Source organism: Lepidothrix coronata, unplaced genomic scaffold (genome assembly GCF_001604755.1).
Source record: "Lepidothrix coronata isolate B3197 unplaced genomic scaffold, Lepidothrix_coronata-1.0 Scaffold20, whole genome shotgun sequence".
NCBI lineage: Eukaryota > Metazoa > Chordata > Aves > Passeriformes > Pipridae > Lepidothrix > Lepidothrix coronata.
The window spans coordinates 2,796,701-2,822,863 of NW_016690200.1; the positions used below are offsets into that span (position 1 = coordinate 2,796,701).

At 45.0% G+C, this 26,163-nt stretch overlaps 1 protein-coding gene across 5 annotated transcripts; it reads right to left on the reverse strand.

The window, feature by feature from the left end:
- Nucleotides 1-3,870: 3,870 nt before the first annotated feature.
- On the reverse strand, nucleotides 3,871-24,577 carry MCM10 (minichromosome maintenance 10 replication initiation factor). 5 transcript variants are annotated; one of them, XM_017807863.1, is made up of 20 exons: nucleotides 24,521-24,577; nucleotides 23,643-23,695; nucleotides 22,546-22,866; nucleotides 21,663-21,767; nucleotides 20,935-21,069; nucleotides 20,553-20,727; nucleotides 19,678-19,843; nucleotides 18,778-18,945; nucleotides 16,946-17,062; nucleotides 15,716-15,915; nucleotides 14,673-14,773; nucleotides 13,548-13,649; nucleotides 13,316-13,433; nucleotides 12,178-12,409; nucleotides 11,141-11,300; nucleotides 10,363-10,481; nucleotides 9,392-9,505; nucleotides 8,206-8,351; nucleotides 7,950-7,992; nucleotides 3,872-7,574 (listed from the first exon to the last, which is right to left on the reverse strand). In XM_017807863.1, the coding sequence occupies exons 2-20, from the start codon at nucleotides 23,647-23,649 to the stop codon at nucleotides 7,491-7,493; spliced, it is 2,613 nt and encodes an 870-aa protein (XP_017663352.1). In that variant the 5' UTR covers nucleotides 23,650-23,695; nucleotides 24,521-24,577; the 3' UTR covers nucleotides 3,872-7,490. The 5 variants fall into 5 exon arrangements, with proteins under 5 accessions (XP_017663356.1, XP_017663352.1, XP_017663355.1 ...); XM_017807866.1 differs by lacking the exon at nucleotides 24,521-24,577 and adding an exon at nucleotides 24,419-24,442; XM_017807864.1 differs by lacking the exon at nucleotides 24,521-24,577 and adding an exon at nucleotides 24,229-24,408.
- Between the last annotated feature and the right edge of the window lie 1,586 nt (nucleotides 24,578-26,163).

Below are 26,163 nucleotides of genomic sequence, written 5' to 3' on the forward strand. Positions count from 1 at the left end.
TTCTTTTTTAAAAAATTGTGCATCTCTGCCAATGGATTTAGGCTTGAATTCCCTCTTTTAGAAAAACAAACCCATCAAAGACCTTGGATATCATCTAAACTCAGCAGTTGTCCCACCTCATGAGAGACTTGTTTCCTCACTCTGTCCTATGACAACAGAGCCTGGGGAGGACTAAGCTTAGTAAGATCCCCTTGACTGTGTGCAAGGCCTGCTCTGCTGCTTCCTAGCAATGCCAAGGAGTCTGATCCCTGCCCCTGAAATCACTCTGGGCAGAGCCAGATCCAGCAGGGTGTCTTGTCTCCTTCTGAGCAAAGCTACACACTCATGAGAGCAGGACCATGTCCCTGGGAGAGCAGGATCTACAAGCACTTCCTCGTGTGATATGTGAGCAAGAGTGGAGTCCAAAAGATTCTCCATCAGTTCATGTAAATGTGACCTCCTGTGTGAGGAATCGACCTGGTAAGTCTTCAAGTGTTTCTGTTCCCAGCCATCCCAGCCAGCAGAGATTCTGCAATCCCAGGTTTCCAAAGCACATGCCCCACTAGTGGAAATTCATGGCTAGAAATTAATCTCAGTCTCCAGCACCTGGTTTTCTGTGTAAAACAAACCCACAGCCCACCCTAGTCTCCTAGGGTTTGGTTTCCTGGCAGTACCGTGCCACTGATTTGGGTCACTGCAGGGGGAGAGCTGCAAGGTCTCACCAGCCTTCAGGTCCAAACTCCCTCTTCTTTGAATCACCACCCTGGCAGAAGGAAGGGGAGGAGGAGAGGAAAAGCAATAACTAACCAAGTCACCTGGGTTTGTTTTGGTTTTTGTTGTTGTTGTTTGGGGTTTTTTTGTTTGTTGTTGTTGTTGTTTGTTTGGTTAGTGGTTGTTTGTTTGTGATTTTTTTGCTATCCTATGAAAAGTTCATGTGATAGAGGAAGAGCCCTGAAAAGAGAAGGACCATGTTCAACCTCTGGCCTCCACTTTTTACGGAACCAGAATAGGCTGGAGGAAAGCTGACTCCAGGCTGCAGTGAGGACACACTGCATTCACTCTGCTCCTGGTCCTTGCAGCAAGTGCCTTGACCTGCAGGCTGTGATGTGGTGAGGCCACATTCCCAATTGCCCTGGCAAGACCTTCGCTCTCACTCCTGTGAGTTCATCCCCAGCTCTGAACTGAGCTGGGAGGAAAAGCAGCATTTGGACTTGGCTTCTTGCCTCAAACTGCACAGACACCAGGAGGCTCACCTGCTGAGGTTTGAGAGTTTGACTTCCACGGGTTGATGTCTTTCTCTTGGTTGGCTGGAGTGAGGAGGTTGTTTGGAGAAGTCTGGATTTCCTGGATCCTTTTCAGGTTTATACTGAAGGAGTTTTTCCTGCAGAGCACGGGAACCAGGAGGAGATAAATGGATTTGAAGAATGAAAAATGACTTGTTAGAACAAAGGTCTTTTTGATTTTTAAATTTTTCAATGTTCCCAAGCATCCTGTGAACGATAAATGAAGTTATTTGAATCCTGAACCTTGCTGTGAAGGTTGCTCTTGAACCTTGTCTCTCCAAAAGTGTTTGTTTGCTTCTGAGTGGTGCTAGGCATTACATTGCCTGTGCAGCTGGATAACATGCCTGTGAATATACTATTCCCAAAAGGGTTGTGTGAGGGGAAAAGTTTAAATACTCTGTGCCTTTACCAAAATGAGCTGCTGGAGCTGCAAGTGCCTCTTCCTCCTCACTATCCCAAGCATTTATCTTCTTAATCTCCCTCCTCAGCTGCTCCTCTCACCATTTGCTTTCCCTTCACTCACCACTGTTGCATTTGCACGGGCTGTGTCCTGCTCACACCTTGTGTGACTCTTGACAGGTAAGGTCTAGAGTTTCTCTGTGTGAAGCTCCAATCCACGCACAAAGCAGTTGTGAGGCTTCATTAGCAAGGGGAGTTTACTGTCCTCTGGAGCAGAATGTTCTCTCTGCCTGGCAGGACACAGTCCAGTTTGTTTAAACTTGTTGAAATGAATTCCTGTGCTTTCCCTGTGAAGTGTTAGGAGAGGTGTCATTTCTCTGCAGTGGTGTTTTCATACTCTATTGTGCTTGAGTGAATACTCCTTAGTTTATACCCCAGATAACTGCTCCTGCTGCTCAGCCAAAAACGTTTGGGTAAATTGTATCTTCATGTATACAAGAATCAAAAATTTAATTTAAATTACTACTTAATTATTTTCTTCCAAGTACCTTTTGTGTGTGCTGTGGGAAGAGTTTCTTGGCAGTTCTCCCTGGGACACAAGGAGATGAATCCACCAGGAGTTCTGATAATGAGATGAGATCTGCAGACCCAACTTCATTCAATCTGAAAAAAAGTTGGTAAAGTGCATAATTTCTGTGAAGATGAAGAGCTGTTCAGATCCTGTACTCTGCCAGAGGTAACAAGCCAAAAGGGGACGCTGGTGAGAGAACCCAGCAGAGATTTGTGAACGTATACATGTTTTAATGCCAAGGTGAGGGCAATGTCCAAGCTGGGCAGGTCAGACTAACCCTTCTGGAAGGTTACATGATGCTTTAATATGTGCTCTGTCCAATACCAGATGGATTTGTGCTTTGTGTTCATGTTGGGGTTGTTAGCAGCAGCAGATTCACATCACTTTTCATACAACAAGAAACTGTGTTAATGTATGTAATGGGTGGGTACAGTTTCCTCATGTGTTGGCTTTTCTTGGATTCTGGCTGACAAGTAAACTTCCTAATCCATTATGCAGAGCTCCAGGGGGAAGGAAATGCAGAAGCTGTTAACATGCCTGGGTCACTGTGTATTTAACTGTAGCAGCACTTACCCTCTTAGAAAAGTTGCTCGAATTGAATTAGAAACAATTCTGAAAATATATTAAGTTATTATGGTATTAGTGTGGTTTAGGTTAGCCCTGGCTTGGTAAGATATGTTTATTGTAATTTGGTTTGCAGCAGATGTTTGGGTTCACACGTTGGAGGTACATGCATGTACCTAAATACCTAAATTGAAGTGCTGTTGTATGGACCAGCATGTTACATCCAAAATATTCTAATTTAATGTTTCTGCAGTGTAGGTCTCTGCACCATGTTAACCATGCCTTGCCTTTTTTTTTTTTTTTTTTAAACCGAGTTTAAAAAAGGATCATGTAAAAATTAGACACCCAGCTGCTTATTTGTCCTTCTGCACCTGCAGCCTCAATGTTTAAGACACCTTTTTTTTTTTTTGGCCTTGATGTTTTCACATGTGTTGAAAACAAGGGCCTTCTGGAGCTTGGTAAAAGACAATAAACACAGCGAAGATTCTTTGCTTAGAATTTATGTGCTATTTTCCAGACTAACAGTTCAGAAATGTCAGATTTAGTCTGACTCCTGACCTTGCTGACAGCGGTTGCACGCTCAGCGCTTTGATATGAAGACGCTTGGACAGGTGCCAGAGGAAGGATTTTAGAATCCTGGCTTTGGCTTTCAGTGCTGTAGATCAAAGTCGTACTTCATGCAAGAGAAACTGGGGGGGGGGGGAAAGAAAGTTTAATTAACTACATTACGGTTTTTTCTAAGTAGGTTTGACTTTTTATACCCTTTTGTGGTGCAGCAGAGCTGAGACTGGAGCTGTTTTCTGCTCTGAGGTGTCTGGCAAAAGCATGTCAGCAAGGGAATTTCTCCAGGAAGGGTATTGCTCCAAGGGGACACTGTCAGGAGAGCAGGAGTGCTTGGAAAGGAGGAAGGAACTTGCTGACAGGACCTGTGAGGGAGGGTGGGGTGTCCACAATCTGGGACGCACGGTTTTTTCCCAGCAGTCATTTGTAACGATAGAGGCAGTGTAAAGGGGCAGTGAGTGATGCCCAATTGCCTCACAGCTCAGAAGGCTACTACACTGATGTTAAGGACATGATCTAAGAGCAGCTGGAGAAAGAAGTAATTGAATTTGGTCAAGAAAAATACGACTTCTGCTCCAGACCTTGTGCTAATCTTAATTCACGACCTTATCTTGTAACTCACAAGCATTTTTGGCTTTTTTGCTGATAAGGCTTCTTGCTGCCTGCCTGTGCTGGAGAAGTGCCCTTGCTCCCCAGGCAACCCCTTCAGATCTCTGGGAAGCAGCCAAGGAGCTCTGCAAGTCCCTCCTCCAGCTCTGCTCATCACCTTTCCCACCTCTGAACTGCCAAAATTTATTTCATCCACGTGCCTTGGTATCTTCTAATGCAAATCAACCCAGGTAGGGCAAGCTTGTGCCAGCAGCTCTTCAGGTGACTGTAAGTGAAATTGCAGGAATAGGAGGGCATTGTTTAGAGAATGGTTTGGGTTAGAAGGGACCTTAAAGATCATCTGGTTCCAACCCCCTGCCATGGGCAGACAACTTCAACTAGACCAGGTTGCTCCAAGCCCCATCCAACCTGGCCTTGAACACTTCCAGGGAAGTGTTGATCTGTGGTGTCACCTCTGTACACCACATCAATCCAACGAGCATTTGGTTTATGACAAGTGGGGTTTTATGTGTTAGAATTTTTATTTCATTTAGTGTTGTCTGTCCTGTGCAAAGACAAAGAATGAATCTTTAAAGTGACCTCTAAAGACTAGGATGGAAAACGTGCCTGAGCATCAGCTTCTGAGGAGTCAGATTTATGTGCTGTTTGCCCTCTGTGTAAAGAACTTGCCCAAATGCTGCATTACAAAAGCATTTTATTCTAATACAAAATAGTTGCAGCAAGGCTTAACAGCTGATGGACTTCCAAGAACACCTGACCTACAAAATCAGATTGCTGCAGTTAGTTTAGGTAATCAAAGAAAAATTATGATGAGAGTTTGTGCATTGCTTCTTGATTATTTTTTCTAGTCTCTCTCTTGATATACTTTTTGGCTGATGCTCTAATAATGAAAGGTTATTAATAATCTTAATATACTCATAATTATTATAGTTAGATGAAATTAATAGTAATATAAAAAAATCTATGCATGGTTATGTTTTTAAAGTTTCTGACATCCTTTTTCCATTCAAAATAAACCAGTGAATCAGAGCTCACATGGAAGTCATTGGTATAGCTGATGAAGACATGGATTTTATTTTTATTTTTGAAATAAAAATTAAATTAGGGAAAAACCATGTTCTGTTTTGCACTGTGTTGTTTCTATGGCTCAGAAATTCTGCCCATGGGTGCATGGCTGTGGTTTGCAGGACTGGGGAGCTGTTCAGATGACTCTTCTTTATTCCAGGACATCCTGCTGTAGTTCAATTCAATGCTCTGGGATGCTGGGATGTAGTTTTGGTGTGCAGGGCTGGACACCCTCTCCTGAAGCCTTCCAGCCCTGGGGGAGTTTGGCTTTCCAATCATTACATTCTCCAGAAATCATCAGGAAATGTTAATGAGTCCCAGGAGCTGGTAGGTGCTTCCTTGGCACCGTATTTCAGCGCAGTTACCATGGTTTTGGCCAACATTAACATCAATCTCCTTGTTGTGAGCTGAGGCTATTTTTTCTACTTTTAAATCCTAGCAGACACTTCCTGACTCTTTATTACAGCCTTTGCTCACAGATATGGCAATGCCAAACCCATTTTGGAGACAGCTTTGGACAAACCACCTACCAGTCTCTCTTCATCTCCTCACTCTGTGACCATCCTGATTCCAGTCCTTGTCTTGGCTTCCACGTTGTTAAGAGCCAAGTGCTCAGGAATCAGCATAGCAGTGTAATCTCTGGCACAGGAAAAGTGTATAAAAAAATAGTGAGGCACATAAAATCCAACCCATCGGTCTCCCCCACTCCTTGTTTACTGCTGGGTTTTAAGCAAAGCAATGAGCCTTGGTTTCTTCACCCTGTTTTTGCATACAAGCATGAACTCAGTATTGCTTTCACTCCCACATACCTTTGCTACACATCCCAGTCCTGGGGGCATTTATGAAGATAAAGCATTACCCCCACCTTTGACAATTTAATTTCTGCAGAATCCCTTTTCCACTGGCCCAAAGGACAGGAACTGGAAAAAGTCCAAAGCTTTCAACTTGCCAACTAAAGGCTGATATTGATGTGGAATTGATGGTTTTGTGGGCTCCAGGTTCGAAACTCCCGAGAAAACTGTGTGGCAGGTGGAGTCATGGACCACAAACCAGCTCCTCTTGGCGATTCGGCACCGAGCTCGTGGGCAAACGAAGATGTTGATGAAGCAACTCATCCTCCTCCTCAGAGCAATGACACCATACAGACCCAGGGAGTGTTTTATTGTGCACTCTATTTATTCTGGATGAGGAATCCACGAGGGACAGTGACATATTTAGTCACCTACCAGTGTCACCCCACCCATCAAATGGTACCAACACAAGACTGAAACCAATGCAATAGGCCAAGCTGCCCAGTAAAAGCACCAGTAAGAGATGAGGTCTGCACAATGCTGAGGTGAACCTGTCCAGTTGCTTCAAATGAACTTATTTCTCTTCAAATGAAGCAAATTATTTCTCTCCCAGCCCCTGTGCAAGCAAACAAGAGGCACTGACAAGGCCACTGGGACTGTTGGTGGCACTTTGATCAAATCACTGAGGTTCTAGTGGTTTTAGGCAGTTAAAAATGTCCTGTGATCCTGCTGGGCCTGGGCTAGGGACAGCAGAAGGCTCAGGTCCAGGAAAAGCTCATCAAATGCCCCAGGCACCCCTAGAGAGATGTGCTTTCAGAAAAACACCTGTATGGAGACAGCCCTTCTCAGGAGCCACCCCTTGGAGGGAGATCTTGTCCTGCTTGGTCTGCGACAGCCACTGCCCCCATTTAAAATGCCAGAAAATGGGTAAAAGCTTTTAAATGTAATCACTCAGCTGTTAAAAACCACTCACAAAGTGGTCCCACATTCATTAAAATGCTTTCCGAAGTGGGAGTTGCAGGTCTGTAGCCCTAGAAGTGCTGTAGTGTGGATGGTGCTGGGAACATGACATGGACTGTGGGACAGGGAGCTCCTGAGTCTCCACTGTACACACCACTGGCTTACAATGCCAGAGCCATGGAAGGGTTTTGTAACATGTAAACCAAGGAAAAACTTGGAAACTGTTTCTGTTCCTAGGGGTTCAAAGCGAGTAATTTTTAAGCCAATAGAGAATGGCCTGTGCCTACAATCCTCTCACACCCCTTTTAGGCCAAGGGCTGAAAAACCTGACAGGTTGGCATTTAGTACTAATTGCATCACATCACAGTATTAATTTCACAAGTGCTTAAAGAATCTACTGTCCCTCCAGTTCATGATGATTCGTCACATAAAAGTCTGGTGAGGTCACCCTTGTTTTGTTAGTTGGAAAGAACAGGCACGAATGTGCATTTCACATGCAGCCTTATTCAGTCAATTTAAAAAAGACCAAAGCTCAATATCCATGCAGTGGCCTGGTGGACATCTTTCAGATGTCCTTTTCATCAAGAATTGATTCCCCCCCTCATACATCCCTAAAATCTGAATCCTCTTGGCAGTCCAATATAAATGTGTGTTTCAGGTACAGAAATCCATCCTTAGGTTGTGGGAAAAAAAAAAATCAACTCCAGGTCACTTAAGACTATTGAGAAATTTTGGTTGTTCCTCTCCTCTTGGTAAAAGTGTTTCTCCACCAATCTTCGGACCTTTTTTCTCCTGGAAACATGAATCATGGAGAAAAGAAGTTAAGCATGGATGTCTCCCAAACACTTCTCTGACAGAAGTTGTGGTAGGGCTAAATAATCTGATTAAATATGGACAGACACTCTAGGGACCTTGACATTTTGAATTCTTACAACTTTGTTTGAAAGCAAATTCCCTGGTTAAACGAAACAAAGCTTTGAGAACAGAAAGCAAGAGGAGGAAGTCCACTAAAACACAGCCTGCAGGTCCCTGCGTGTCCCTGACAAAATGCAGAGCTGCCTGGCTTTGCCAGAAGCTCATAAGGGCGGGGAAGCAAAGCGGGGGACAAAAGTACCAAGGGGAGCAGCCAGAGTGCTGAGGTGCTCAGGAACTGCTGCTCACACTTACCTTTAACATCCCATCTCGCTCCCACTTGTAGAGGCCACAGGTACTGAAAGATGAAGATGGAAGGTGAGGACCACTGTGGTGTGTGTTTGCTGCACAGTATGAGGGAGCACAAAACTAGCCCCACACCCTGCCCACACTGCCTAGCACAAGGGCTAATGTCTCTGGTTTAGGACATGGTTATGCGACTCACAACATTTTATTTATGAATGGACAGTACAAAAGTCCCAGTCACTATTTCATGAGGCTTCTTTCTTACCTGCAGTGCTTTTTTGGGAGCCTGTCAAGGGAAATAGCTCTGCTTCCACAAGGACATTTGAAAAATCGCTTGATGGCATCATGCCAGCAGTAGTCGTGCTTTTCCTGCACACATGTCTCCAGAGGCTTGAAATAGGTGTAATTACACTGTCAGAGAGGAGAGAGAGAGAGCTGTGAGTGCTTCACCAGTTCTGCGGGCCAGCAACAGCTGAATGTTCAGAGGGAAGCATCCCTGTCTTCTCCCATCCTGAGGAGCCCACCAGTCAGACCTTTCACAGGATCACAGAATATCCTGAGTTGGAAGGGACCCACAAGGATCATCGAGTCCAACTCTTGGCCCTGCACAGGACCATCCCCAAGAGTCACACTACGTGCCTGAGAATATCATCCAAACACTTGAGCTCTGCCAGGTTTGGTGCTGTGACCACTGCCCTGGGGAGCCTGTTCCAGTGCCCAACCAACCTCTGGGGGAAGAACCTTTTTCTAATATCCAACCTAAACCTCCCCTGACACAGCTTCAGGCCATTCCCTCGGGTCCTGTCACTGGTCACCACCCCAGGCTTCATCACTGCTCCTTTTAATGCCATCCTTCCTTTGCCACCACCCCGTGGCCCTGCTCCCAGCACCTTATGGGGCACACAGTGGCCCTCTGTGCAGCCCCCAAACTGATAGGGAAGGCAGCAAAAGGGAAAGTTCAGCAGGGGCTGAAACTCCAGGAATGAGAGGCAACATTTCCCTTTCTCTCAGCACATTTGGGACAGTCACAAAGCTCCCCTCCCCTTCCTGATGGCAAAGTCCCTGGAAATGCAGACAGAGGATTCCCACCCACTGATAATGTTTTCAAGTCGCTTTGCTTATTTTGTTGTGTAATATGGGGAACTGAGTGTCCCGGTATGAAGCACTTCATGGAAGAAACTGAGAAATATTTTCAGGACACCAATGCCCAAGGAACCCACTGGCATAAACACCAAGCTGAGATGTTCAGCACAGCACTAAAGTCTGCCTTGCCATGTCTCAGCCAGTGCTGCTCTCAGCAACAGGCATAAGGAACAAAACTGTCTCCATCTGATCCCTGTGCTGGACCACAGCCAAGAGAGTGACAGATGGGAGTCTGCAGGATATCCAGCATCATTTTGTACCATCCATGCTCCACTCCACTGCTGTTACCCTGGCTCCCCTTCCCTCACCGTTTTACACGTCACAACTCGACATTTCACTGCTTTGATGTTCCTCATCTTCTCTTCCAGCTCTTCTTTTTTCACCAGTGGCTGAAAGTATTGTTCCTGCAGTTCAGCCTCAGCCTGGGGGGCACAAAAAGAGGGTTGTGGGGAGACAAAGATGGGAGAAGCCACTCCATAAATGGCCTTAGGGCAACTTATTACCAGGCCTGCTTGAAGCAGATTGCAGTCTGGGAGCAGAGAAACACCAAATCTCTTTTGCTTCAAATAATCCATACTGTAAATATGCTACACCAACACTGCAATGAGCCACTCTGCGATGTAGGAGTGGGTGGGTTTAACAGCAGCATAAAGTACAGAAATAAGGACATGCCCATGAGGACAGTGCAGAGAGAGGGCAGGTAGGCAGATGTAATGAATGGAACTGGTTCTTAGCCAAAATATTACTCCTCAGAAGACCTTAAAACAACTATGACTTCATAGCAATACATGTCTAACACAAGAGTCTGTGGCACTGGAGGTGCTGTATCCCTGGGAACATGCTCAGCAAATACTCCAATGGGAGACACCCAACCTCTGAGCTCCTCAGGGCAATTACTGGCATTTCACAGGCTCCATGACTGACATGAGTCACACAGGAAGGTGGCAGATGGCTTTATGCGGCCAAGATGTCAAGAAATGAGGGACAAAATAGGCATGTGACTGTTTTAAAGCAGAACGATTTCTTTGATCACCACTAATCAGGAAACTTCACTGATTCTTTCAAACACAGGAAAAAACAAACCCTGATGGCAACTTGGCCTTATTATGGCTATGGCAGTAGTGCTGACCTGCAGGCACTGTGCCCTGTGTGCTCAGAGACACCTGACCCTTTTCATCAGGAGGATCTGGCGCCTGTGACATGTTGCTGAAATCACTATGAGGAGTCCAGTCAGCTCCCTAGTTCTGTGCCCTCAGTCATGGCTGGATTGAGGCCATACCTCTTTCAGGACATCTGTGTACTTGGACTTGGCACTCAGGATTTTCTGGAACTCTTCTGACTCCAGATAGGCCAGCTGCTCACGTCGTTTCTTTTGGGCAGGCTCCAGCTCATCCAGATCTAGGGAGACAAAAAGGCTCAGTCCTACAAAACAAGGTTGTGATTTCTAAGCATGATCTCTGCAGGAGTTTTTGGAGGTCTCAGGTCTCTCAGGCAGATGTTCAGCTCAAACAGCAGCCTTTTGTAGTTCAGGAACATGAAGCCAAGTTCAAATATGGCTTCAGAAAAAATAAAAGCATTTTTTTAAACAATGTTGCATCTTCTCTCACAGCACTGTACCAGGAATTTTCATGTTAATCCCAGGAGAGCAAGCAGTGTTGCCTCACTGACTGATGGAGAAGCTTTAAAGGGAATTAAGCAATTTATCCACGATCACACAGTAAATCACCAGCAGGCAAACTGAAGTTCCCACAGAAAATTCAGATACCTTCCAAGGTGGGATTATTTCTTGGTTTTCCTTGGTTATGTCAGCCATGCATTGCAGATGGTCAGGGGCCAGAAGGGAATAGAGGTGAGAACAGGGAGCTACAACAGATTACATCTCACACTCTCCACACGGTTAGAGATTGTTTAGTCTTTGCAACAAACCCCTGAAGTTTCAAACAGACCTAACTTGGCCCCTCTTTAGCACAGCAATTAAGTCCTTAACCCAGCAACTACTGCTCTGTTCAGAAGGACAGAAGCACATTTTTTCTGTTCTGGAAGCTAACATTACATACCATTCTCTGCTTCTGCACCTTGTGGCTGAGCAACATTTTTCTCAACTCTTTCAACAATTTCTAGGACACCATCAGCATCAGCCCGTTTCCTCTTGACACTGTTTGGGTCTGTTTTAGCCAGAATCTGTCCTTTTGCTCGCAGTCGGTGGATTGCAGCCAGCTGGAAAACAGGAAAGAGCAAGGAAAGTGTGGATGACCTGCCTGGCTCCCATGTTCCTACTCCCAGAAGTAGCAGAGGAAGGCTGTCAAAACTGAGGAGACAAAATCCAGTGGTCTGAGCATGGAGCTGGCTGGAGAGAGGCCCAGCAAAACTCCCAACTCTGCTGTACATCTAATTCACCACATTGCCCAACATGTCATGACTTCCCAAACCATAAAATCAGTCCTCCATGGGTGTCACCAGGCCTGGTATCTTTGTAGCTGTGCTTTACCTGCTTCACAAATGAGTAAGTTTTCCAGAGAAATCAAACCACTTGAGATTTCTACATAAATTGACAATAATTTGGAACTAACAGAAAACTGCATACAACTATTCCTTTTAATTTCATTCCCAGAATGCTAAAACTCCTTCCTTCTTGCTGGAAGACAAAGGTTTCTTTGACAAACTTGTGAGCAGAGTTAAGCCAAGCAAAGATGCAGTCTGTTCTGGCTAGAAACCAAAATTATCCAAACTCATGGCACAACATAGCTAAACCAGTTTAGTTCACTGTTGCTTACCTGGAAAACACTCACCATACACTGCACTAGCAATGCCAAAGAGCAAACAGGCAGAGTTTAGCACTCCAGATTTTCAGCACAAATCCCTTTGCCTTAAGGGATTGACTAAAGGCAAGATGGTAGCATGGACTTTGGCACTATCAGGAACCACAGGTTTCCTGTGTGCTGGAATATAGGCCAGTGTGATCCCAAAAATCATAAGCTTCACTACCATCAGGACTGAGCTGGTCCATATGTGACCAAAGACTCCTCTACTACCACAAACCAAATTTCCCTTAACCTCTACTTCTTAATACTTAAAAGATCCAAAGAGCTGGTACCTTTTTGGCTTCAGCCAAGCTGTCCAGCTTTGGTCTTGGAGGAGGTGGAGACCTGTCAAAGAAGAGGATATCTTCTCCTTCTGAGAAGCCAGTGCCCAGCCTGGGCCTCTGAGGAGTGGACATTTTTGCATCTTTGGGAAACTCTGCCCCAGCCACTGGGGAATGGAGGGAGGTCTGTCTGGAGGAGGATGGGACAGCAGGGCTGCTGGCTTTACCTGTGCTCTGGAGAAACCTTGTAAGACAAGAACAATTCATTCAATTAGGGACACAAGCCAAAGAGACAGAAAAGCTTAAGAAACAAATAGGAGGGGATGCAGACTGTGATTTTTCACTAATTGGCCTTTTATTGCTAAAAGAAACATACAGCAATTTAGGCATTCAGGAGAGGAAAACAAGGCTGGTAAAGAACTTGCTGGGTCGCTGAAATCAAGAGTGACTTGAAGAAGCCACCAGAATGAGTGAATGACCAATTGCTTCCAAAACTAAAATCAGAGAGAGAGGCATCAAAGCTGGGACGTGGGAAGTGAAAGCACTTGGAAAAATGGGCTTCATTGCAGAACAGGTAGTTAAGCAGGGGGTTCTATGTCCCAGGAGCCACGTAAGTGTTTGTTTATGTAGGTCACAATGGAGGTTGAACAGGTTCATAGGGAAAAATTTCCTTCAGAACTATTGTAACAGACATCACCTTCAGCTTGCAAAGTCCCCGAAATACTCGCTGTTGTAGGCTAGAAGAATATATGGGGGGAAATATCATCATGATTGTGCCTATTATTCTCCTTTGGGTTCTGTTTTGGCTCCTGTTGAGCCTTTTGAGGCTACTTGGCTGCATCAATCTCAGCCTCATCCAGGATGGCTCTTCTGAGGTTCTTCTTAGGTTTGTTAACAACATATGCACAAAGCACTTGGCAAATCTTAAGGTTCAGAAGACCCTTGGAAGCCAGCAATGAACCAGGACTCCTGATTCCAGTTTCTTACTCTAATCAGCCTCTTCCCATCATGCCTTCCAGCTGCTGGGTACTGTGCTGGAACATTTGGTTCTCCACTGAATACTAGGGTATTTCTATTTAAACAAAGTTTCTATTAAAACCCTGTTATACTTAGGGCTACAATAACAGAACCTTTCCTGTGAAAGCCTTACCGCCTCTGAATCTCTTCAGATCGCTTTTTTCTGGCCTCCAGCAATTTCTGTTTCTGTTGCTTGAGCAGTGCTGAAGCAGAGATAGACTGGAAATTGGCCCCTTGCTTCTTTTCAGCATCTGGGAAAAAAAACCCAACAAAACAACAAACCAAAATAAAAAGGCATTAATGTTTGTTCAGAGGGTGTAGAGTGATTTCACGAGTGGGTTTTCCTTTAGGCTGAAGGACAATACCTGCTTTGGTCCAGTGTTTGCAGAGGTTTCGTGCTCCAAAAGTTGGCTGTGCCAGCAGTTCCTTGAATTCCTCAGAACATTGCATGGGTCTCTTTGCTGCACCTGGAGTGGAAGGGGCAGAAATACAACAGACTTGGAGCCAGAAAGGGAAGCAGGCCTGGCTTTAGAGATGTAGAGTCATCTAGGGTGGAAGAAACCCCTGTGGGTCACCTGAGTGAGCACTTCCCAAAGCAAGGCCCACCTCTACATTATATTTAGTTGCCCAAGGCCTTGTCTTCACAAAGCACATCACAAAGACATTTCGACGCTGTCAGCAATTTCGTCAGCCAGTTTCTCATCAGCCTTGGCTGTGTTACTCCCACTGTTCCCGTTTTTGGAATGCTTGAAAGTCCTGAAGACTCCACACCTTATCCCTGGAGAATTAAGAGCTGCTGAAAGCTGCTACGGACACACACTATGTTGCCTGAAATGGAGGCAACTGATGGAACTGCAAGATGTAAATAAGATGTCTAAGTGGCACCTAGAACAAAGTTTAAATAATCTGTCACCTGCTCTCCAGTGAGCACAAAGAGGGTATAATATTAAGTGCTTTACAGAAACAGAACAGAGGCAGAGAAGACCGGTGACATCCCAAAGGCTATGGAAGGAACATGCTTTGAAGATCACAAAAGAAAAGGACTAGAAACAGGGTGGTTTCTCCCCTGCATTGCAGACCAGACTGATTTATACTTAGTATTCCTTGGAAGCTTTCAAGGTTGACAGAAGTAATTTATTTTAATCAAATAAAATAAATCCTCTAGTTCAAAGTTCTTAAAACTTCCAATTCCCATTTATCTGGCAAAGATCTTCTGTCACTGTCCAAAGACAGAACAGGGGACTTAATTCGTGGGCACTGATGAAAAAAGATCCATGGTGCTACACAGTTGCTTAGTTACATTTGCCCTGCAGCTGTGATCTTAGGAGGGAAGAGGGGTTTTGATCAACTGAGAAAGCAGCCAGCAAAGGGCTATCTCTGCAGCAAACTGACTGCCAGGTTCATTCAGTGACTAGCAGGTCCTGGGACACATCTACACATTGAGCTGGAAATATCTAAAGGGTGAAGAGACTACATGGGGAAGTGGGTACCAATTTTCTGCTTGGTTTCCTGGACAATTGCATCAGCCCCTCTCACGACCAGGTTGGAAAGAGTGGTTTGAATCTTCCTTTTCGGCACTGCAGCTGCTGCACTGGAAAGAGGAAACAAAACCAGAACATCAGAGTTTTCCTGTGCTTATAGCAAGGACAGGAGCCTGAATTCTAGTCCAGTGCTTCAACAAAACTCCAGACACCCTGAAGCGTCATCTGTCTGTCTTTGAAAGGATGTGGACCTAAATCCAAATTCCAGCACAATGGTTAGGATCTCACAATTCTCTCTGTGTTGAAATATGTATTTCCTATGCATTGAGAGAAAACTAAACATAGATCATACCTAAGCTTTGCTCACAGTTAGTTGCAGGGATGGAAAGGAGGTTGGAATTGCTTCATTTCTGTAGAGACACACCAGAGGTATCAGAGGGCAGTGATAAGGGAATAAAAGCTGTGTCCAAGCACAGGGCTTGATCCAGCTGTGACTCATCTTTCCACACCTGTCTTCAGGGGATTTGGATAAAGGACCTGGCCCCTCCATGCTAGTTATGAGATGCACACTGATCTTGGTCACTCCTGTCTCTTTATTAACACACAAGTGACACTCTATTATTTCAGCCAAGGAAGAGAGGAGGAAACACAGAATACACTGTGTCTGGGATTAAATGCAGTGAGCCATTACAAAATACAGTTACACTGAAAAATACTCCTCTGGGAGACTCAAATGCTTGGGATCTCATGATAAAAATTAATTTCATCTACCGAAACCCAATGCTGCCTGGCTTCTTCACAGCATTAATTTAGAGGTAGGAACACCCTTTACCACATCTTAGCAATGGCTTAAAATTTTCCTGTCAAACAGCAGCTCTGTTACCCCATGGGGCCAGGAGGATTACTTGAAATGTGGGGTAGTTATTCCTATTTGGTGAATGCAGTTAAGGCAAAGTGTTCTCTAACGAAATAGACCCCCCTAGAGATAGCTTCAGGCTCCCTTGGGAGAGAAATTCTGTTCAAAAGCAAGACAAATAAGTGGTTTATCTTACACTGAGGCTGCATATGCTGCTGAAGAGACTCCTCCGTAGTAAAACCCATCCTGACACAGCCTCTCCTTCAAAGTGGGATTTTTCCGACCGACTCTTTTGGGAATGCGGCCGCCAGAGAAGGTGGACTGCAGATCCGCCCGCTTCGAGCTGAGCTTCTTGTACTGGGTTTGTATGTGGTACTGACAGTATTCACAGTCATTCTGGAAAGAAATGGGAGAAGCCTGTTACAGAACACCAGCTACTACAATTTACTTCATTCCTCTCTCCCACTAAAGCGTCCTTCTGTGGCTAAACCAAAGGAACTGTAGCACTCCAGCATCTGACCACCTAAGCTGACATATGCCCACACTCCAGCAATGATAAAGAAAGCCACAATTGCCTATACTAATCACTGGAAACAACCCTGTGCATCAAGGAATTTTAAGGCTACTCCTTGGCTGAAGTGAACTCACACACCATCCAGGACCTCTTGCCCAGATTCTGTATTCTTGACTCTGAACTACACACAATTTTATGTACTGTATGCATAGCCACCTTCTGGAGTGGGTCTGCAATCACAACCTTGTTTTGCTACAAGTACCTTCTGTATTTGTCTTTCTCACACTCCACACACTTTGAGCTCTTCCCCAGTTCTTCATTCCTTCATTTTTTCTCCTCCTTTTAAGTACCACCCTATTAATTATAACTCTTCTGACTTAGACAGGATCCCTTTCAGGTATCACAGCATCACCACAGCCATGAAGTGACATAATCCACAAGTCCTTTAAACTAGTACAAGTCAGTACTGTCCTAAGAGAAGGATCCCAATACCTCTTCCTCTCATCTCCAGTGCCCCACATTCAGGTATAATTATTCTGACAGCTTGCAGGCACACTGGACCAGGGAACTCATTGGGTTAAAACTATTCCAAAAAACAGCCATTCCCAAGAAAAATCTCCTACTGTTTTACCTTGGATGAGTTTTCTAGTCCAGTACACTGAAGCAAAGGAGAGTGAAAGGGTGTGGCACACTCATGGGTCCTTTCACTGTAGCACCTGCCTTAGGGAACTTCCCTGGTGCTGCTCAGTGACAGCACAGAAGCAGCTTCTCTGGCTTTCATTTCTCACTTTCTCCACCCACTTTAGTTAGCCAAGATCCAGAAACAAGCTAAAAAGTCAGAGCATCAGTACAAAATGAGCAGCCAGATTTTCACCAACAGCTTAACGATGTCCTGACTACTGAGATACAGACCAGGTTCACAATCTGGGCACAAGGATCACCATTCTTCTTCCTGGCTTTGCAGGTGCCCATGTCCAGAGCTTCCCCCATGAGCAGGATCTTCTGGGGATGATCCACAGACAAACACACCTAGAAAGAAATCAGAACATGCCTTGAGGAGGACTGGATGGGCTTCTCTCTGGACAGGAAAAGGGGGAATGGCTTCAGACTGAGAGCGAGTTTAGATAGGATATTAGTAGAAATTTCTCTACTGTGATGGTGGTGAGGCACTGGCACAGATTATCCAGAGAAGTGGTGAATGTTCCATCCCTGGAAGTGTTCAAGGCCAGGTTGGATGGGGCTCTGATTAACCTGGTCTCATGGAAGTTTCCCTGCTGAGAGCAGGGGGGTTGGAACTAGATGATCTTTAAGGTCCTTTTCAACCCAGGCCATTCCATGATTCCAGATGTCACTGGTTTGGCTCTGGTCTAATTTGGTACCTCTGGTATTAACAATGCAGCTTTAAAATGCAGGCCTAGTTTAGGAAAGCCATGTGTCCTATTCAGACTGAGAAAAGGCTCAGTTAAAAAGAAAAAAAGGGAATTTCTCACAAAGAGATTAAAGACATTGGATTTCTATGCTCGGTGCCTCAGGAAACCAAGGACCAGCAAAGGCAGATCTAGTTGTGCTGTAAATGGTCCTGTAGAGCCACTTGGCTCTGATGCCATGATGGCACTCATATCAAGCAGTGGATGGGAGCAAGAGCTGTACTAGAGTTCTGTGTCCCTCTCCACATGTCTAGGTTCCATCAAAACTGACTCCTGTGCAAGAAGAATGTCTGCTTCACACAACCAAAGATACCAGGGATTGTGTCTGTAGCCAAGAAACACTTTGAGAAGTCAGTTTTAATGTAGTTCTATATGTGAATGTATTTTAGCTAAGCAGAGCCATTTTTGATAAATGCAGCCCTTCCATGAAATCTGGTGTGCCTTTCTGCTCACCAACAGGACTTTCTACTGCTTATTCATGCTAATTTAAGCAATTATGTAGCTTAATAGACAATTAATGAGATCCTTAATTTTTCTATTTGGAGAATTTAAAATGCAAAACACTACATGATCAACTACTAGACTGAAATTCCCCTTGAAAGAAGTCAGTGGGAATGGTTTCCATTCCAGTGCAATTAATATGGTATTAAAAATATATTAACTTATTAGCAAAATCAAGCCACCTTAAATGTTTTGATACGTACAGAAAGGTAATTCATCACGTTCTGCATTTATAAATAATCAATTAGACAAGTGAACTACTACGTAACAACTGACATGCACTTACATAATACATTATTTGTTTAATAAATCAAATATTGCTTCTTCTCAGTTCAGATTTTGGAATCACATCTCATGCTTTAATTAGAAGAGAGAAATGAGCTTCTCCACCTTCTTCAGCTTTGAGAGACCTCTAGGCTGAAATAGGTGCTGCACTGAAGCAGCTAAATAAACTGAAATGAAATGAACATACACTCCCCACATTTGTGGAAGAGCCAACTGCTACAGAGAGATTAAACACTGGAATAAACTCTGGGTTTAGATGCTTAATAGGACTTCTTGAAGTTCAGTCTTCCAGGAGCAAATACACACCATGCAACTCCCTGAATGCAATTCCAACTGTTGGGCAGTGTCATGGTTTGAGATAGCCCCAAAATCCAATTCCCTAGTCTAAGCCCCCTCCCACTAACCACTACAGGCATACTGTTGCAATTTCAACCTTAACATGTGTTATAAAGCTAAATCTCAGCCAGATATGAAAAGGTTCACCTATGGGTTTTTATCTACAGCTGATGGAGAAGTGAAAAATCCTCTCACCTCGTCTGAGCCTTCTTTAGGTTTCATAGGGTTGGCATTGAGCAGCCCAATGACTGTGCCTTGGTCTGTTTTCCAGTGCTCCTTGTGGACTTCACCGAACAGGAAGAGCGAGACACACTGACTGAGATCCTGCAGGTCGTTCAGCCGCCAGATACTGAAGGTTCTGCCCTGGAACAGACATCCCCTCTCCTTTCAGCCCTTGGTACAGGGACGCTGACTGCATCCCCTCTTGCTGTTGCTTTAAAAGAGTTATTCTGATTTCCCCCCTCCAAGGTTTTCCTGATTTAGAAAAGCACAATTTGTAACCCCAGTAAAGGTTAGAGAATCTCCAGCTATGCCATACTGCCAGTTCTGGGATTCTTCACGGCCAAAACACCACAATATTACTGCTACCATCAATCTTTCTGATATTAAAGCTGGACAGCACACTTGCTTGCTGAATAAAGAGCACTGAACAGACAAAACTGAGGCATATCCAGATCAGTTTCACCAATGACTTTCTATAGGACATGTACACCACGTAGGGAAATGAAGAGAATAGAATGTGGTGGCACATTTGAAACAAGAGGCTGTTGAGAAAGCCTGAGAGCCACAGTCCCTTTTTCCACACTGGAATTTAACATATAGCAGAGGATGAACATAGTCAAGATGGATTTATGCTGTGGTTACATGAGCCAATGCTACTGTCTGGGGCAGTTGCACCAGAAAAGTTAAGGACTTATCCTTAGGACTAAAAGCAGCATTACTCCATGAAACCAGACAAGCCAAGATCTTTAATACAGCAGCTTTTCACTAACTACACAGAGTTGGCTGATTAAGTTGAACACCTAATTAGTTTCTCAGGAAAGACTACCAAGCATTTCACTTGAATTGGACAAGTGATACAACGAAGTTACTTACATTATTTGCACTCTGAGGAGTGACCTTCTTCACTATGACTCCAAATGTTACCCAGTCTATTTCCTCCAGATTTTCTGCAGCAAGTTTGCTCTTCAGCTGGGACAGTCGGATGAGCTTCCTGTTGGCCATCTTCCTGCCCATTTCAGCTGAAGACACCCGGGGTTTTCTACATCAAGCGAAAGTGTGTAAAAGAGAGCACATCCATTGGCATAAATGGACAATAGGAACCATCCAGTGTTCTCCTTAGGAGACTACATCTTGCTGCAAAATGCCTCTGTGCCTTACTTCACCCTGAGGTGACTTGAAACAAAACCCCTTGTTCAGAGTACCGTACAAATATCAGAAAGTTACTGATCAGGCTGTTTTTTGTCCAAATAGCTGCACTGAAACTCAGCCCAGAGCCTGTACTAACTCTGCTCGTTTCAGGAATGACCAAGTATGGCTGACTGAGCTGGGAATCCAGCAGGGTTCTGGTGAGGAGAGACACCGTGAGGATTCAGAGTCCTCTTGTGGCCACACTGAGTATGGGGATGGCAAGTGGCTCCCGAGGCTTCTCCTTGTGGAGCAAAAACCTGCTCAACTGGAGTACAGTTGGGCTTTGCACATGCCCACTGCTCCACCACTGAGGATATCCCAGGGAAGGCAGAGTTAATGAAATTATAGCTTTTTTGTTAGAAAAGAGCAAAGGTGAAACCAGAAACATGGTACTAAGCCAGAAGTCACTGTTGCCTAATTACTGATCAACCAGCCAGTGCTGTGGCTCTGTGTTACATCCTCTAGTGACAAGTGACTAATCTGACATGGTTAAACCATGTCATTGCTTTTTCTCTCCTATTACTGGAAGGGTTGAGCCCAGACAGAGCTAGGCTGCTGACCTTAATCTCAGTCCTGAGAAGGTTTCCACAGACACTGGCGGAGTTGTTGCACTGGAGCATGTAGGCACGTGAGAAGTCTTCTCTCTGACCACCTTACTGGTTGTGTTCCCTGTGGCAGACTGGAGAGGCTGGAACGCCAGACTGAGGACTTGCCGTAGAGGAGGAGTCTTGCTCTCTTTAGCAGAAAAAAAAAAAGGCATAGCACCCATTAGAAAGAATACAATAATTAATTGTAATAAGCTCTGTGCTGCTGTGATCAGAACACTACTGGTGTACTGAACGCTGTTAAACTATCCTGGATAGATTCAAACCATTGCTGGGAACTATAAGCTTTCGACAAAAGGCTGGAGTGCTCCAGTGAAAGGCAGACTGAGAACAGTACCTGCTGAGGATACTTTTGATTTCTGGAGTCCTCGCTTGGCTGGTGGCAAAGGATTGCCCAGCTGGGCCGAGAAACATGGTGATTCCTGCACCTTCTGAACTTTCCTTTCCTTTAAGGGTAGACAGGGAGATTTACCTGGCCAAGAAAACAAAAAAACTATGAATTCTCAGGATCTGGACTCAGACTCCAAAAATTGCTCCAAACTCTGTAATTCTTGAATAACAAGTCCAAGTCAGGGTCCCACATGGAAACCCTTCAGCTAAGTTGTCAACATCTGAAATGCAACATGGATGGAAAAGTCCAAATGACTCTCCCCTGTGACAACCTAAAACTTTGGATGTCACTGCAACCTCAAAGATGTGGAAAGCAGAAACATCCCCCTGCTTTGCAATTTTCCCATGTAGTTTCATTACTACAACCAACATGCTATAGCAACAAAACACAGCTGTATTTACCAGGTGTACCAACATCTGCCAATAAAAAAGGACACTTCCAGAAGAGCCTGGAGCACTTACTCATGAAAGCTGTCCAATGCAGAATTAATCCGTGGTGCAGACACCAAAACTGATTTAGTCTCTAGCTGCAGGAAGCAACCTGGGTGGTAATACATCAGACCAACATTCCTCCTTGCTGCTCAGTGCCCCACTTCAGAATTATTTGGAGTCCTGCCTATAAATTGCATGTTGGTAAGACAACAAATCATAAATCCATTTAATTAGTCTCATTACCAGGGGTTTTCTTCTCAGGGCCTGAACTGGATTGCTGCCCAATTGCAGTCTTCTGCAACTGCTCCTGTAACGTCTTCATCTGTTCTTGCAATTTTCTCAGCTCAGCTAAGAAAGAAAGAAGAAAAAAGACAATAATGAAGACAGCAGGAAGCCATTGCAAAGAGGGATTTATGAGATCCCTGGAAGTTTGTCAGTTTTATTACATCATGGGAATTTAAAACACAAAGACTCAAGTCACAATACAAATTTACTTGATACTACACAGCTTACAGTGAAGGGAAACTTTTCCACATAGCCTAGAGCTGGCTCCTCTCATATAAATATTTTACTTGATCGTGGTATGTTCCTTGCCATGTTGCATAAAACTTTCCTACCAAGCATAAGACAATTTAATGGCTGATGGTTGCACTCCTTAGCATAACAAAATACTCCCAATATAATCAAATACATGGCCTGGACACAGGAAAGCTCAGGGGACACCTCTCCCTCCACACTGACTGGTATGGCAGAATGTCCTACCAATAAGCCCTGAGGGGGAAGGGACTGCTGTGCTGGTCAAAGATGTCAGGATGACAGCCCTGAAGACTGAAGCAACATTGCTCTTCATCAGACAAGGCACAGGTACACAGGCAATCTTCCCTATCCTGCTTACCAGAACTAGGTTAGTCTCCCTGGTTTACTTAAGTCCTCTGTCTTTATTTTGGGAGAACACGTTTGGGGAGTTTGGCAACTGAGCACTGAAAATTGGACTGAGAAGCTGTCACAAGAACTTTCTGTATTCCCCCTCTGGGCATCATCCTAAGAAGCAGCAGGCACTGTCTTCGGCCCATTAGCCCTCTAGAGACAATAATCCAACAAAACAGATCACAGATGCTGATCAAACCTTGAAGTTCTTCATTGGTTTTCTCCTTTGCCTGACTGGGAGCTGAACTGGGGGAAGCTTCCTCTGCCTCCTCCTCTTCCAGCAGGTCATCTACATCTCCAAACAGTGCAGCCAGGTTCTCCTTCTGCTCATCAGTCATGCTATCCTCAGCACTGACCTCCTCGGTGTAGGACGCATCATCTTCTGCATCAAACAGCTCATCGTATTCATCTGGCTCTCCCCCCTCATCCTCTGGGGCATCTTCCTCCTCAGGAGAATTCCTCTCCTCAGTTGCTTCACTTTCTTCCAGGAGGGAGGCCAACATATCCAAGTCATCATCAGCTAAGGCAAAAATTAAACTCAGAGTTATTCCTGCCCAGTTAGAGGAAAGCTGCCAAGGAATAAAAGGATCCAAGACACTCTAACGACAAGCTAATGACAACCAAAACTAAATCAGAGCAGCAAGCTGAGAGCAGCATTTTTAAAAACCACTTCAGCTTTGGTTAAAGGAAGACAGAGTAGCTTCCTGCTGTCAGGTCAGGTGAAAATGTGGTTGCAGACACTCATCCTGTGATAGAGCCCGGCCAGTCAGCAGAAAACTGATACTCAACACCAGCTTTTCCTGCTATGCAGCTACTTGTACAGTACTGTTAAAAAGAACTGGAACCTGTAAAGGTGTAGCCAACAGACACCCAGGTGGCTTTTGCCAACGGAAAGGGAAGAGGAAAGGCAGGCCATAAAGTATATTCTCAGATATAGCTTGCTCATGGAAGAACATAGAGAACAAAGAAATATGGACCAAATGGATGAATAATGGGAAAAAGACCATCAAGTACAGAGAGAGCAATGGGACAAACAGAACTGAAATTTTAAGCAAATCAAGAAACTGATTTAGCCTTTGCTGCTAAGGAAAGCACCAAACCAGGGAAGGCAGGGAGCAGCCTCATGAGAAAGTGACAACAAGGAAGGTTCAAAGGCCTCTGCAAATGAAGCCAGTGCAATGTAATGCCTTTTGCTAAAAGGTTTACCAAGTTTTCTGAACACTTCAACTTATTAACTAACATACTGATCAGAAAAGAAGTTTCCTACTGAAAGTAAAAGAGCACTTTCCCCCTTACCGTCCATGATTTCACTGGGATTTCTTCAAGAGTCCCCCAGGGAAAAGTATTCTCTGTTATGGGGAGAACAAAAGTGATACTGTTAAAGCATATACGGCTTATCTAGAAATACATATTGTGTTCAAGATCCTTCTTTGAGGATTTTCAAACCACCAGCTTGGTTTTGTTTACAGCTGCAGATGAGGAGTCCACTAAATTTAAGACCCTCATGCACATGTTCTACATATAAAGTCTGACCCGTGCTGAACTCGCTGCAGCATAAGGGCACTACTTTTAGAAAAAAGCCCATAACAGACACAGAATTTAAGAAATGCCAACCACTTTCCCATAGTAATAACCATTTCCACCTCACCAGTCTTGCACCATAATACAATTAGCATTTAACTAATTATTAAAATTTTTAAGTTATTATTCTTAAAAGTGTTATATTCTACATTCCTCACAGCTCCTCCATTTCATGGACAAGTGTCCATAAAAAACCAAATCATCCCAGGAGGACATAAATGGCCGAGGGAGGTTTCGATGAGAAGAGATGGGAAATCCACTTTGTGAGGCTGGACGACTCACAGATTCTAACTATGCTTACGGGTCTTCCTGCCGCAGAGACTTTTGTTCTGCCCGTAAAACTCCGCTTTTGATAGATATTCATTTCCAGCAGGGAACAAAACTCCAGGAGTCGCACGAACACGGCCAGCGACCCCCGCGGATCCCGCGCCTTTTCCCTCACGGTTCCTCTCTCCTCGCTCGGCCGCCCCCGCACCTAGCGGAACCCTGACCTCCTCGCGGGCTTCCCCGCGGCTCCCCGACCCCTGACGGTAGGATCCATCCCCCCAGGATCGTTCCCTTTGCCCCCGGTCCCCTCACACATCCCCACTCACCGCCGCGCGCGCTCCTCGGCACCCGCCAAAATTCCAACCCGGTCACGCCCCCACTCCCGCGCATGCGCGTCCGCGCCATCCCTAATACTGGCAGAGGCGCCCGGCGCCATCTTGGTTGTGGGCGGGCGGAGGGGAGGGCGAGGGTGCCCCAAGGTGGGGGTGAGCTGGGTGGCGTCATGTGTGTGACGTCACACGGAGAGCGACGTCAGCTTCATACAGAGCCCCTACACTGCCCTTGGCTCTGGGTGAGCCCGCTAAGCCGCGAAGGGCTGCCCGTGTCTGGGCAGAGTGGCCTCAGGGAAGGGTCACAGCAGTCGCCATCCTCACCTGGATAACCTAAATAACATCAACCCTTGTGTTAGAGCAGTAAATTCAGTCCCCGTTATTGTCACGTGAGGCAGGTAGGATTTTGAAGTCTGGTTTGCTATTTCTTTGGTACAACTACAATTCTGTAAAAAATAATATTTTGGAGTATGTACAAGCTCATCGCTGTAGTCCCTCACTCTGTGCATCACTTAGAAAGAATTCAGGAAGAATATCTTTACTTCAGGAAGAATTTCTTCACTTTAGGATGAATTTCTTCACTGAAAGGGTGGTCAAACATTGGCATGGGCTGCCCAGGGAAAGTGGTGGAGTCACCATTCCTGGAAGCATTCAAGTAACAACTGGACGTGGCACTTACGGTTTAGTCAACAAGGTGGTGTTGAGTCAAGGATTGAATTCAATGATCTTGAAGGACTTTTCCAACCTTAATGTTACTATGAAATCCTCCCAAAATTGCCCCAAACCATATGGATTTGAGCTCAGATCCCAAGGCTTTTGTACTAAATCTACTCTGCTGGATGATGTCCAAAGAGAGTATGTTGGTGGTATTCAAAGGCCAGCAGCACCTGTGTACTGGGTTAGGAAAGATGAATTAAGGACAGAAATTCTGTGGTACGTGAAGGAATCAAGAAGTTTCAGCAGACAACAGGGAGAGATGCTTCACTGAGCAGTTGAGATGCTCTACTGAATAGTTGTCATCTGGCATGTGTCACATTAGACTTTCTTGGTTTGGAGTTTTCTAGCAAACACCACATTCCTAGCCCAGGCATGCTGTGCTAACTCATTCTGAATGCATCTGACTGCGTGATGCTCATGCAAAGGTGTTCCAGGGGAGCTGGAGCAAGGAGTAAATGACAGGAGCTGGGGAGGAGTTTGTGGGCCAAGGGGGCTCCTCTGTGCTGCTGCTTATCCATGATGGAAACAGGGAAACACCTTATGCCCATCTTGGCATGGGTGTGAATCTGTGGGCAAACATCAGGACGCTATGTTTCACATTTTCTCTTCTTCTGGCTGCTAACTGCCACTGTGGCCCAGGCTAATCACAGAGTAACACCAAGTCCCCCCACTCTCCATCTAACTGGAGTAACGAAGTAATGAGCTTGCCAGCTCCTGTGGCTTGTTTTGCAAATCCAGAGATACCTTGCAGCTCAGAAATCTCAATCCCACCCCACAGAAATATTCTGGCCCCTTCCTAGACTTGATTTTAAATCTGAAATGGAATTAAATGCTTCTGGCTCCTGTTCCACATCAAGTCAGGGACACACTGTGGGACACACTGCTACACTAAGAATGTCCTTTGTTAAAACAGTGGACAAGTA

What these genes read in the sequence shown, in the direction of transcription:
- MCM10 (XM_017807863.1), bottom strand. An exon ending in AACCAATGAAGAACTTCAAG is followed by an intron (nt 21,768 to 22,545) that starts GTTTGATCAGCA and finishes TTTCTTTCTTAG; the next exon opens with CTGAGCTGAGAAAATTGCAA. An exon ending in GCTTGGCTGAAGCCAAAAAG is followed by an intron (nt 11,301 to 12,177) that starts GTACCAGCTCTT and finishes CCTGTTTTCCAG; the next exon opens with CTGGCTGCAATCCACCGACT.